This window comes from Podarcis filfolensis (genome assembly GCF_964270895.1).
Source record: "Podarcis filfolensis genome assembly, chromosome: 12".
Taxonomy (NCBI): Eukaryota; Metazoa; Chordata; class Lepidosauria; order Squamata; family Lacertidae; genus Podarcis; species Podarcis filfolensis.
Genome location: NC_139614.1, coordinates 6,361,737 through 6,375,297, shown reverse-complemented (window position 1 = coordinate 6,375,297; position 13,561 = coordinate 6,361,737). Strand labels below are relative to the sequence as shown.

The window sequence follows — 13,561 nt, the reverse complement described above, 5'->3', positions numbered from 1 at the left end:
CCAAGGTGCAGGTGCTGCCACAATTTCACAATTTAATTCTTACAAATGTGGAAACAGTTGAGTGGGCATGTGGGGTAGGTGAACTGGTCCCAAGTTGTTAAGTGTTTTATATGCTAATACTAACAATTTGATGTGGCAACCAGTCCTGATCTCTGAACAAAGGTGTTATACACTGACAAGGCCTCGCTCCTGTCCTCACGTTCTAGTACTGTTAACCAGTTGTATTTTATATAAAGCATATGCAGCAAATGTGATAAACAGTTCAGTACTATAACTTGTGCAAAATTTCAGATTTTGTGACTGCAAACGGTCCAGTTACGCAATAGACACCCAAAAGCAGAGCTGAAATCTATCTTGATAGAACTCACTCAAATACAGGGAGCAACCATTTTAGGCGTGTCCAATTGACATGTGGATCCTTTTGGACCCAGAATAAGGCAGAATGTGGGGAAGAACATGCTTATATGTGCTCTGCTGATGTGCGGGGGCCGGGAATGGCACCACTGTGTGAAATGATCACTGCCTGTACTATCTCAAATACAGCTGCACTCTTTCAGCTATATATTGTAAGTCTAACTTCATACAATTTGCTTTCTAGTAAGTTTCAATCCAAATTCTAATTAATTCATAAGATGTTCTTTTAAAAAGGTGGCTAATCTAATACAAGTGTACATTTTTTCTCTAACAGGCAGTGGGAAATTATATAGTGTCCACAAAAGCATAGGTTTGTTCAAAGAGTAATTCTGTAATTGCAGTGCAAGTCATCTTGCTCCATAATTAAAGAAATTTACCAATCTAAAAACAAACTATGTTAACCAGTGTATATATAACACTTAAAACCTACATCGAATTTTTATATAGCAGCAACTGTGTTTACACTGGCCAACAAATTACAAGTGTGAACTGCTTTTGAGGATTTGCAGTTGTAGCTTAAAAATGTATTTTTTTTAGGTGCAGTCACACTGTTAAGGTATGGTTGCTATTCTACATGAGTTGTAGAAAATCAAATCAACCTGTCTAACCAGTTTAGTAGAACAGTTCCAGTGAGCAGCAGCAGAAGAGACTACTGAAAAAATCATAGCTTTCCCCAGATGGAAAAAATTCTGGGAATAACCTGGATCATACTTGAAATTAGTATACTGTTGGAAGGCATTCATGAATAGGTTGCTTGAAGGGACAGGGAATGGGTATCTTTACAGCTGGAAAAGTGTTTCAGGCTTTGACACTGATCTTTTGGCTACTTATATACAATCATATCCCAGGCAATCAGACTGCATCCAGTAGGCAAGTAAACATGAATTTAAATGACAGTAGCTGGCCTTACTGTTGCTAGTTTAAGGTATGATGCCTAGAATATTAGTAAACTTTTTATATGAGGCTTGCATTGGATAACTTGAAACTTTACTTTCTCAAACAAGGCTTTCTGCTGACTCAGCAGATTTAGGCAGCTCACAGTACGTAGGAAAGCCAAAAAGATGTTTGTAGAATTGCTACATAAATAGTGCTGACTGGTGCATATCTAACTCAGATTCCAAAAAGAACGTTGTTTTTGTTTTCATTCCCTTACTATAGCCTAGCAAGGGACGTGGGTGGCACTGTGGTCTAAACCACAGAGCCGATCAGAAGGTCGGCGGTTCGAATCCCTGCGACGGGGTGAGCTCCCGTTGTTTGATCCCAGCTCCTGCCCACCTAGCAGTTCAAGTGCAAGTAGATAAATAGGTACCGCTCCGGTGGGAAGGTGACCAGCGTTTCCATGTGCTGCTCTGGTTCACCAGAAGCAGCTTAGTCATGCTGGCCACATGACCCGGAAGCTGTCTATGGACAAACGCCGGCTCCCTCGGCCTTTAGAGTGTGATGAACACTGCAACCCTAGAGTCGTCCGCGACTGGACCTAACAGTCAGGGGTACCTTTACCTTTATAGCCTAGCAAACTGTGCATGGTAGGTAACCTGGTTGCCAAAGCAGTTGAGGCTCCATGGGCCTGTGATTTTAACTTCTCTCCAATGATCCATCTGAGGCTTTAAGTTTCATATCTGAAAACCGCTACCTCTGTGATCAAAGCCACAAAAGGATGACTTGTAGAGAAATTGGCCAGTCCAAATGTCAAGTTAGTGGCTTCTTCAGGTCAGTGCAGATTGCTGTTTGCCCCAACTTCTAATGACTTAAAAGAATCTAGGGCAGGAAGCCTACACCTCTCAACAAGATGCATTGTTTCTTTCTGACTTAATATGACTTCTTTCTTTACTTAATATGCTAACACCTGGCAGTATATCTCCATCTCAATCAGTATGACCCGCTTCTTTGCTAGGAGTGCTGAATGCAAAGGACTAACCCATTCCAGTGGCCCAGTAAGCAGGCTTGGAGTTTGCACACACACACTTTTTATTAGAAATGCAACATATTTTAGAGAAGAGATATATTGTTCCTAACCTTGAGGCTTTGTTCTTACTGGCACACAAAATACTGGTTCTGCTACGCTTCTACTGTGTATTTAAATCAGGAGCCACCTGATTTTTGAGTCCACAGACATATTTATAAACCGGAAAAATATTGTGGGCACCAAATGTGTTCTCCCTTCCCCAGCTGTAACCTCCGTGTAATCACCCTTCAACATCAAAATCAGGCTAGAAAAATGCCGTCTATTGGTTATAGCTTGGTAACAATAGGCAAGAAAGAATTGCATGCATATGAGAGGGGCAGCTAGAGGAAGAGAGACAGAGGCTCCATCCCTGTCCCTGCTGTGTCCCAAGTTGAGAAAAGTATGCTGCAGGAGGGATGGGGCTTTTAGTCCTCCTTCTGACAGCCGCTAACTAGTAAAAACATTTTTGCATGCTGGGAACTTTTATTGACTTATTTACAAGGCGAGTCATCCTCTTCCTGTTGATTGGAATTTTAAGACTAGGGGGATCTGGAATTTGATTTTCAGATGACGTCTGGAACGCATGGATCTTGTTAAAGATAAAATTCAAAAATCTCCCTTCCCCTTGCTTCAAAAGATGCGAAAGAAGCAAGAGTACATCAGTTATCCACAAAGGCATGCGCCATAGATGCCATAGCAACTGCCCTAGCTTGAGAGGCTGAGGTAGTTCGTAAAATTTACTATAGTAAACATGCAGGAAGCTGGGCAAATTGCTTGGGGGGTGGGAGGGACCAATTATCACTGCTAATCAGAGCCAGTAGGGATTCTACATTATAAACAAAGGGGAAGTGAGCAGGAAAGTCTGTTACCACATCATTATCAGTATCATCGTGGAATTGGATATTGCAACTGGCTAACAGGAAATAAACATGGGCCTCAAAACTAGAGGACCTCTGTTTATATAGAAACAATAAGGCTGCAGTCCCAATCCCACTTATCTGGGAGTAAGGCCCATTGAATTCAATAGGACTTTTGAGCATATATGGTTAGGGATGCACTGTAATGTATGAGCTAGCTGCAATAAACCCTTTTTAGTACAGAAATGTCTCATGTTTGGAAAGGTTGTTATAGTCTTATTGGTTGTTTCGTTTTTAAATGTTAACACAATGTTTCCCTCTCAGCTACATCAAGCTGGATGTTGCCTTCAACTGTTTTCCACTGCATTCAAATTTATTTTCTGTGAGCTGTTTATAGGCCAGTCAGTAAGCATTTATGTGATAATTCTAACTACATGATTATTCTAATTGCATTAATATTAACTTTTTTTCTTAAATAGGTGAATCTGGATTGGGGAAATCAACACTAATCAACTCGTTATTCCTGACAGACCTGTATTCTCCAGAGTATCCAGGACCTTCACATAGAATTAAAAAGACTGTGCAGGTTTGCATGGAAAAAAATTTATTTTTATTCTAATACAGTGGTACCTCCGTTTTTGAACATAATCTGTTCTGGAAGACCGTTTGAGTTCTGAAATGATCGAAAACCGAAAACTCAGCTAGGCCTCAGGATCTTGCACTCAGCGGAAGCCGTGTGGCATGTTCAACTTCCAAGGCATGTTTGAAAACTGAAGCATTATTACTTCCAGGTTTACGGCGTTCGAAAACCAAAATGTTCGTCAACGGAGACGTTTGAAAACTGAGGTACCACCGTATATGTTGGTCTGTAAATGGAGGCTACTAGTAGCATGTTGATCTCTCGCGTATAAATGAAAATGTATATGCATATATATTACTGCAATTGCATCTTAGCTGTGAAGTAATTGTTCAACATATCTGAAGAGTACCTTCTGACTACATTAATCAATCATTTGTGATTACTGGTGGCTTAGACTGCAATCCTAATGCTGCTTACCTTTGAGTAACACCATTGAATTCAGTAGGACTGTCTTCTGAATAGATGTTGCCAGAATTGTGTTGTTAGCTGATAGGAAATTGTGCTTTTAAAATGTCTTCAATTTTCATTTCTTTAATGTAATCTGTATACCACATAAGTGGTTTATGAATAATATAAAATTTACATTAAAATTGGCAATAAAAATAACAGTTGGGGGGTTCACAGTTTGGGGGACATCACACAGAAGAAGATTGTCTCCTGCAGATTGTAATATCGTTATTGGCTCAAGAGGTACTTCTGCAGATATTTGGAAAATTCTGTTTACTTTTCAACACTTGACAATTATTCTATCAACTATACATTCTATTTAGTCTTTCCTCATTTGCATTACCCTTGATGCTGCTATGAAATATTTTATAATATTTTATAATAAGGAAATGGGGATGGGGGAGAATGTGGGATGCAACATATTGTTATGTGTATTTGAAAAAGCTGGTAAGTCTAAACATTAGAAAGGCTGTATGTTGATCATGCTTGCTTTTGAAAGAAAACAAGTCCCGATTCTTTCTGTTGCTGCTTCATTAATTCCCAGGCAATAAGTAGATATTAAATTTAAGAAGAGAAACATTTTGAAGTACATTTGAAACTGCATGCAGTATTTTTTTAAGCTGTTGCAACTTACATAAAAAATAAGGCTTTATTCTTCACTGTAAATTGGTTTTTGCTTTCCTCTGGGTTTTAAGACTATTCAAATTCCTGGATGTGTTTAGAACTGACTTCATAGCAGGGAACTGAACATGAACCTATTCATATCCTGTGAAAAAGACACTTGAAACTTATTTTTGAAAGGGGGGTCACCAGAGAACGTGTCATCCTTTAGGAAATGGGTGATCAAGCAAGAGAGCTTTAATATTCCACAGTCTGGCATAATATTGTTAACATGAACTTGATCTGTGTGACCTGCTTAAGTGCGGTGCATGGGAAAATAGCCATTTGGAATGGAATTGCTAAGGAAAGTTTTACATTCCAGGATTGGAGCTAATTTATTTTCCCTGAACCCTTTGAGAATACTTCTAAAACTAGATAGGATTCATTTGAGCTCTTAAAAGAGATTGACACTAGTTTACAGCTGTTTTCTGGATTCTTTCCAGTTGAGGCTGTTTTCTGAGAATTTGACCATGTATGGATACACACATTCTTAAAATTAGTAAAGAAAAAAAAATAAACTTACTATGAGGAATGAAATGGTGATGAACTCCAGTTTGAACATTAAATTGGATATTGTGTTCAGGATAATGACTAATATTTCAGAAGCACAATTTCTAATTTTGAAATCATCTAATTGATCTTATAGAAAAGAATAGAGAAATCTCTGTAAATTCTGTAGGAGGGGAGTTGGGCTTCACCTATTGACAAACTTTCCTAACAATCCAGGGCTAAAACAGGGTGGGGAGCATCTTGAGACAGCTCTTGCTTTCCAGTTCATGGGCAGAAAACTTCACACTCTCCAGTCACTTGAGGGGAGATATGGTGAAGTCTTAAAACCATTATTCTCCCCACACACCCACTGGCTTTACTCTTTTGTTAGTTCTTTAAAGAGAACATTTGAAAGGGCTTGGTCCATTTGTTTGGGTGCCTTCCCAATGAATCAGTTTTATCCTTCATATTGTAATTTTTAAAATAAGAAAATGTGTACTTCCTGTGCTTTATCTTAGTGTTTCATCCCCTTTCTCCAGTCATGTCTGTGTTCTGTTATCTGTGCCTTAGTGGCTACTTCTTTTGGGTGTGTGTGTGTATTGTGTAATTCTTGTGTGAGTACACCAAGCATTGCACACACGCACAGAGCCAGTGCAGCAACACACATTACGCAGCACATAGAACGAGGCATCTTCATAGCAGCTGTGGTGGCAGCAGAGGTGCTGTCAGTAGCAGAAGCATGAGTGGTCGGACTGGTTCACGCATGGTCAGGCTATTCTGTTCTGCTCATGGTGGTGGGAGAAGGAAGCATGCTCCAACTGTTGGGAAGCTATTTGAAAAGACAATAGGCACTGTCAGGGGTCTTTCCTTTTGGGAGAAGAGGGGAGCAGGGAGCTCAGCCTGCTGCTGGACGTTGACATCCCTAAGGAGGATGTATCTGATACCCTCAGTGTGAAGAGCAGGAGGTTGTCTTAGGCTACTGTCCCCTAAGTAGCCGAGCACTGCAGCCTGTTAGAAGTAGTAGCAGGCACACCCTCTACCAGTGTCATCAGACACCAGCTCTGGTGCCTCCACTCCTCCTCTGGTTACCCCCAGAATGCTGGGATCTGTCTGTCTCTGCCCTGAGCAAGACTGATTGGTGCTTCTTTTTTAAGTACAGGAGCAGGCTGCTGGCAATGTAACTTGCTGCATCTTTACTGACTCCTGAGCTAAGAACCCAACTTAGAGTAAAAACATTAGTGCTGCATTTGGCCAACTTGAGGACCTATTTTTAAATTAAAAATGTTAAAAATGAACATTTGCACCTGTATAAATGTATAATATAGCATTCAGAGGCAAAAGGAGGTGATGAGACAATAGATATAAGACCACACAGATCCAGGAAAGCAAGCATTCCCCCCCTTTCATTCCACTCTTTATATTTTACAGCAAAACACAACTAAACCAGTTAGGCAATCTTTGATAACCACCAGCAACAAAGATGCTCTGAAGATGTGCAATTTCACATTCCTTCCTTGGGCCAGTCACCTGAACCTATCTCACATGTCCATTGTGAAGATATGCAGCCATTTTATATCTCCTTCCATAAGGGGACTTTGAGCTCAGAATCGAGGCCCCCTGCTGGCTGTGGGCCCAGAACATTTTTACGCTCAGTCCATTCCTCTCGGCAGCCATGATTGGTCCATACGGTTTCAAGCATACCTTCACAAAACATATCTTGCTTCCTTTTTAAAATAAAAACTGGGAATCTCAGGAAAATGGATCTGAGGCAGTTCCATAAACTGAATTTGCTCTCCCTCCCTCCTCCTGTATTTTTCAACTCAGCAGGAGCTCCATAAAAATGCCTTCCAATTAACAGAAATAAAAACAAACTCTGAGCTTTCATATTTATTTAGAATAAGTTAATAGGAATGTAGTGTACTTGGAAGGTGGTCTCATTCATCAGTTTTTTACTTAAAAGAAGTACCATTTTCATATGTTTAGAATATGATTTTTTTCATATATCTAATTTTTTATTCTTTTTTAATTTTCAGGTTGAACAGTCTAAAGTTCTAATTAAAGAAGGTGGCGTTCAGCTGCTACTAACAATAGTTGACACGCCTGGATTTGGTGATGCTGTGGATAATAGCAATTGGTAAGCATGTTCTAATATTAAGAGTGGTGGCTACTAATTTAGAACACCAATAATTTTATTACAAGTGGTTAGGAACACGCCCTTGGTTACTTTAACTATTCTTCTTTAAATACTATCATAAACAGTAAACTCTCACTCTGCTGCCATATGTTGTCCATCAGAACTAGTAACTGCAGATAGCTAACTTTAATTATTTTTTATGAATTACCCCACAGCCTTGTCAAAAACCTGAAGGCAGATGTGCTCATTTGCACCACTGGCTTCTAGTTGCAGCCACCTCTTCTCCTACCTGGCTCTCTTGCCACAGCTGGTTGCTTTTCTTCTATTGCAGCAACTGACCCTATATTTGTAGCCAGAGTAATACTGTGCAAGCTCACCCTCCTGACTTTTAAAGGGCCACTCTTTAAAGCAAGGTGTGAGCCTGTGCCCAATAGTGTTGTACTCCCAACTCCCTTCAAGCCCAATTAGAATGGCTAATGGTTGGGAATGTTGAGACTTGCAGTCCAACAACACCTGTAGGACCATAGGTTTCCCCCAGCCCTACCTTAAAGCCCGAGTCTGGTGGAAATGAGAGAAAATGGTCTTCTGCTGCTGTAAGAACCGCTCTGCATTCTAGCAGTAGCAACTGTAAGAAGGAGAGGGGAAAGACAACACATGAGATGATGGCAGAAAGAGAAAACATAGAATATAGAGGGCACAGGGAGTACACCTCTCCTTAGGCACTTAGGCTGCAGTTCTAATTCTACTTGGGAGTAAGCCTCATTAATTTCAGTAGGACTTCTGCTCTACATGTGGTTGGAGTCGTGAAGTTAGCCATTTACATGGGAGTAAACTGTAGCCAGTTGCTACAGTTGATTCACAACTTAAGCATATTTAACTTGTGTGCATTTTGCTTTACGCACATGGCCATTTTTTAAAAAAAAAAAGAAGGTAAGAAATGGGTCAGGTGCCCAAGGAAAAGAACTTTGGCAGTCCTAAGCACCATTGCACTCACCTTGGGAGAGCATTCGGAGGTGCAGAGAGAGGGAGTGTTTTGAATAAACGTTATTTTGGCTTTTTGCACTATCCCTGGAATAGAGTTGCCTGTGGTAAACCACCCAACTGGAAAATCATATGGCTGTTATAATAACACTTCCTATTTACTGAAAATAAGTACAAACCAGGTGAATGCAAACACCCTAATGTGAAGTACAGTGGTACCTCAGGTTACATACACTTCAGGTTATAGACTCCGCTAACCCAGAAATATTACCTTGGGTTAAGAACTTTGCTTCAGAATGAGAACAGAAATCATGTAGCTGCGGCGCAGCGGCAGCAGGAGGCCCCATTAGCTAAAGTGGTGCTTCGGGTTAAGAACAATTTCAGGTTAAGAACAGACCTCCAGAACAAATTAAGTACTTAACCCAAGGTACCACTGTATTAAAATTAAAAGAATCAGTTATATGTTTGTGATCAGTATATCATCAACAGGTTAATTAATATACAGGTTAGTTAATATTAAGCCAAACAATTTGCTGTGATGCTACTGATGTTACAAGTCAATGATGGTTCTTAAAAATGTGTATTTGCATATTCTAGCTGGCAGCCGGTTATTGACTACATTGACAGCAAGTTTGAAGACTATCTTAATGCAGAATCACGTGTGAACAGACGTCAGATGCCAGACAACAGGGTGCAGTGTTGTTTATACTTCATTGCTCCATCAGGACACGGGTCAGTAGGAAATGTAGCTTGGGATGTGTTTTTCAGTCATTCAGTATCAGCCTCTATGTTAATGATCTGGCTAGATTGCTTAGGAAACTGGATGCATGCCTACCTGCTGTAGGAAATAGAAGGGTCAGATCATCCTGTATGCAGATAATATGGTTATATTATTTACAGCATCATTGGCATGCTATTATCTTTAAAGCAAGACATCTTATAGGAGCCATCCTTATACCTTCCAGATGATGTTAAACTCCTACACCCATTAGATGGGAGTTGTAGTCCACCAACATCTGGAAGGCACCAGACTTGCTATAAGGTTTGCATTAATTTTTTCAGCACAGATGTAATGGTTGTTCAAGGGGCCATCCGAATAGCACTAGGTTCAGCTTTCCTTGTTTGTCTTGGTATTGTTAACACCAAATGCTCAAATCATTGTAGTTTTTAATTTTAGCACTTGCAACTTAAAGTAATAGCTTCTGATACAAAATCTAAAATATACTATGATCCTGGATAAAGTTGCTGGCATGGAGCTGACCTAGATCACTGGTTCTTGAACACATTCCTAGGCCATAGTGCCTGCCAGCCTTCGTTTCTCAGCTCCATGTGGATTCAGCTTCATTCAGTGTCTTTCATCCAGTCCCCATACTAGATAGAGCCAGATAACAGGGACAGTGAGGCTTGCAGCATCAGCCTCAAAAAGGCAAGAGCTGGATGATAGAAGGCAAGTGGCTCACTGAAAGCTACCTTTTTTGAAGCCTATTAATTTTTATTTAATAGATGCTTACTAAAAAAGGTTACTAAATAAAGGCTTAATCAACTGCGTAATATAAAATAACTGTCTAAAATTAATCTGCTTTCTTAACCTTATGCTGATGATGTGGTTAGATTTAATAAAGAAAATTACTTGTTTTGGCATTTTTATAGATTCTTTTGGTTCCTCTTTGAATTATGTTGTATTATTTCTCCAGTTAAATGGGGACTTCCCTTCTGAATAGTACACACCTCCTTAGAAATTTGCATCAGTCTCAGAATTTGAACAAGCTTTGCTTCCTTTATCCAAATTGACTTGATGGGGACGGTGTCAGTTTTCCTGACCTTACTACTGGGATTGTGAATTGTACTCGGTCCCATGTTACTACTTAATCAGTTGGGTGACACAGGAAACATCCAAGTCAGAAATGTAGTATCAGTATTATATAATGCTCTATATTCAAAGCTAGTTTTCAATGTTAAACTCTGATAAGTTTGCAGGTGTAATGCTTGGCTTACTCCTCTGTGACACATATTATTGCAGCTATTAAATAGGAAAATGAAATTCTGATAATTCATCACTTTTGTTGTGTATATATGGTTATACAAATTTTTGCAGTGTGGGTGCTCAGAAGGGACTTTCTTAGCTGGCAGACATATTTTGCTGAATCACAATACTTTTTTTTAAAGACTCAAGCCTTTGGATATCGAGTTTATGAAGCGCCTGCATGAAAAAGTGAATATCATTCCACTTATTGCCAAAGCAGACACACTTACACCTGAAGAATGTCAGCAGTTTAAAAAACAGGTGAAAAGAGACTTTTACTATGAAAAAACTGAACTAATATTAAATAGGGGTGGGTGGGTGTACATACTATGTTTAACAGTGTGATTTAAGAATTTAATCCTCAAAGTGATGTCTAGCATCTCAGCAAGATATGTATTTTGGAAGTGGTAAGCTAACTTTTTCCCAGAAGTAAAAAAAAACAAACATGAATACAGCTCCTGACAAGAGAAATGTGTTCACTGATCTGAACAATGAAAATGATAGTTCTTTCCATTTTTGTTAAAAGCGAATGTTCTTAATTATCAGGTAGAATAAATATGACATTCTCAATCTAAAACATGTTTGGTTTTTTGCCAGGCTTGTGCAGGGTTTTAGGGATTTGTCAGTATGTTTTTTGTTTTTGTTACACAGTAATACTTAATCACTGCTGTAAAGTTTACATTTAAAAGGTAGTGGTGCACTTGGAATGTAATTGTGGTTTGAAAATGATACATTGCACTTACTTGTGGTTTCTGTGTGTAACTACCTTTAAGGCAGGTTGGAGACCTTAAGCATAGTTAAGTCAAATCTCCTTCACTGACAGAAAACATAATTCTCTCCGCCCTCAAATCCAGCTTGCAACTTATTTCAAACCCTAAGGAGCAAGGGTGCCTGCTGTAAAACCAAAAGTAATGCATCTCGCAAGAGATGGCAGGGTATTCATAATGTATGGCAAATGTTTGTTGAATACATAACAACAACAACAACAACAACAACAACAACAACAACAATCTTTATTACGGTCCAGAGACCCAACAAATCGTTACAAAGCAATACACAATTCATACAGCCTACCTCCAGGTTAAACATGCTTGTTGAATGCATGAACTGTTCCGACTGTGGCAGGAATCCACTCAATGCTCATGGGAAATTGTAGCATGATATTTTAGAGTAATCAAGTGAAACTTTATTACATGGCATGGCAAAAGTCTGTAATTGTATTGGGACCAGTTGTTTGTTGTTGTAGCAGTTGTGTTCTCAAAATGTTTCTTCTGTACCATGAAAAATAAATAAAAAGATTATAAAAAGAATAAAAGCGAGAAGGCAGCGTGCAGAAATATGGTATGGTGGCTTACTACCGTAGAGTGAGAGCATATTTCAGCTCTTGTAGAAAGCTTCCAAATCCTATGAAATGCATTTGGCTAACATAGATAATAAACAATTCACAAGGGCTGTGGGTTAAACCACAGAGTCTAGGGCTTGCTGATCAGAAGGTCGGCGGTTCGAATCCCCACAACGGGGTGAGCTCCCGTTGCTCGGTCCCTGCTCCTGGCCCACCTAGCAGTTCGAAAGCATGCCAGAGTGAAAGTAGATAAATAGATACCGCTCCGGCAGGAAAGTAAACGGCGTTTCCTTGCGCTGCTCTGGCTCGCCAGAAGCGGCTTAGTCATGCTGGCCACATGACCTGTACGCTGGCTCGCTCGGCCAATAAAGCAAGATGAGTGCCACAACCCCAGAGTCGTCCGTCAGGGGTCCCTTTACCTTTACCTAGAAAGCTTCCAAATCCTATGAAATGCATTTGGATAATAAACAATTCACAACTGCAAGTGGGACTTGCAGCAAAATACAGCAATAGAAATGTTCCTGTTCAGAGCTTCAGTCATATTGGGACAGGAGCCATGTGAAGTTGTTCAGGCCTTTGGAAGAAGGGCAGAGTTTCAGGCAAGTGTAATGAGACACCCCCCCCCCCAAACATTCCTCTGCTGTGCTATATAGTGCTAGAGGACTTAGGTTTGCTGCTGGCATCCAGCCCTGACGCTGAGCATTCTATTGCCATAGAGTGCCCTTTCTCTTTGACTTCATCTTTGAAATACCCTTGTATTCTAAATATCCAAGCATGCATCTTCCAACACACTTCACCTCTCCTCGCCCCCCAGATGCTAACTTTAAACTGTTAGGGGCTTGCCTAGGCCAGTTACCCCTCTGCCCTGCCCTCCCTTTATTTTTATTTCCCCAACCAGCACCATAACACTCCATGTCTCATGTGTCTCCATGCCTCATGCCTCTTGAGCTCCAATACAGGTGCATTCAATGAATGTGTGCAGTATACCCAACTTACAATTAGGAAATAAAAACAATGGAGAAATCCAAGGATTCTGGCATAACTGTAGTAGACAGAAACATGTCCTTCTCATCCCTGCAAAGCTAATACCACAGACAGGAGTTCCCATATTTAGTGTTCAATGTGAATCAGCAAGTTTGATTTTCAGAAAATTGGATGAATTATTTTTAGTATTTCTGACAGGTTAATTTGCCACATACATTTCATATATCCAGGAACCTCACAGGTCCTTTGTCAGGCAGGTTGTTTTGTTTATTTTATTTTTAAAGTAACTTGCAAATCTATGTATGCTTCATAAGCATGCCAAAAACATTGCTTCTGTTCTCTCTTAATATTTTTTTCAGATAATGAAAGAAATTCAAGAGCACAAAATTAAAATATACGAATTCCCAGAGACAGATGATGAAGAAGAAAATAAGTTGGTTAAAAAGATAAAGGTACAAAAATTTAGAAATGGGTATAACATCTCATCTTGAGCTTTATATTTTGAACACAGAATGCTCTATAGATGGACTTCCTTCTTTGCCCTTGGTAAAGGAGCTGTTCTGTGCTTTCAGAGCTCCCTACTATATTGAAGGCACTGGGGGAACCCTTGCATGCAAAACCCCCCCCCCCCCAAGTGCCTGAACA

At 39.8% G+C, this 13,561-nt stretch overlaps 1 protein-coding gene across 5 annotated transcripts in view; it reads left to right on the top strand.

Moving 5' to 3' along the window:
- SEPTIN7 (septin 7) overlaps positions 1-13,561 on the top strand; it is a 54,656-nt gene that overhangs the window by 21,779 nt on the left and 19,316 nt on the right. For all 5 annotated transcript variants that reach the window (XM_083578155.1, XM_083578154.1, XM_083578153.1 and 2 more), the window contains 5 exons: positions 3,696-3,802; positions 7,486-7,586; positions 9,165-9,299; positions 10,734-10,851; positions 13,276-13,368. In XM_083578155.1, the coding sequence (XP_083434281.1) occupies positions 3,696-3,802; positions 7,486-7,586; positions 9,165-9,299; positions 10,734-10,851; positions 13,276-13,368 (554 nt within the window). The remainder of the gene's footprint in view (positions 1-3,695; positions 3,803-7,485; positions 7,587-9,164; positions 9,300-10,733; positions 10,852-13,275; positions 13,369-13,561) is intronic.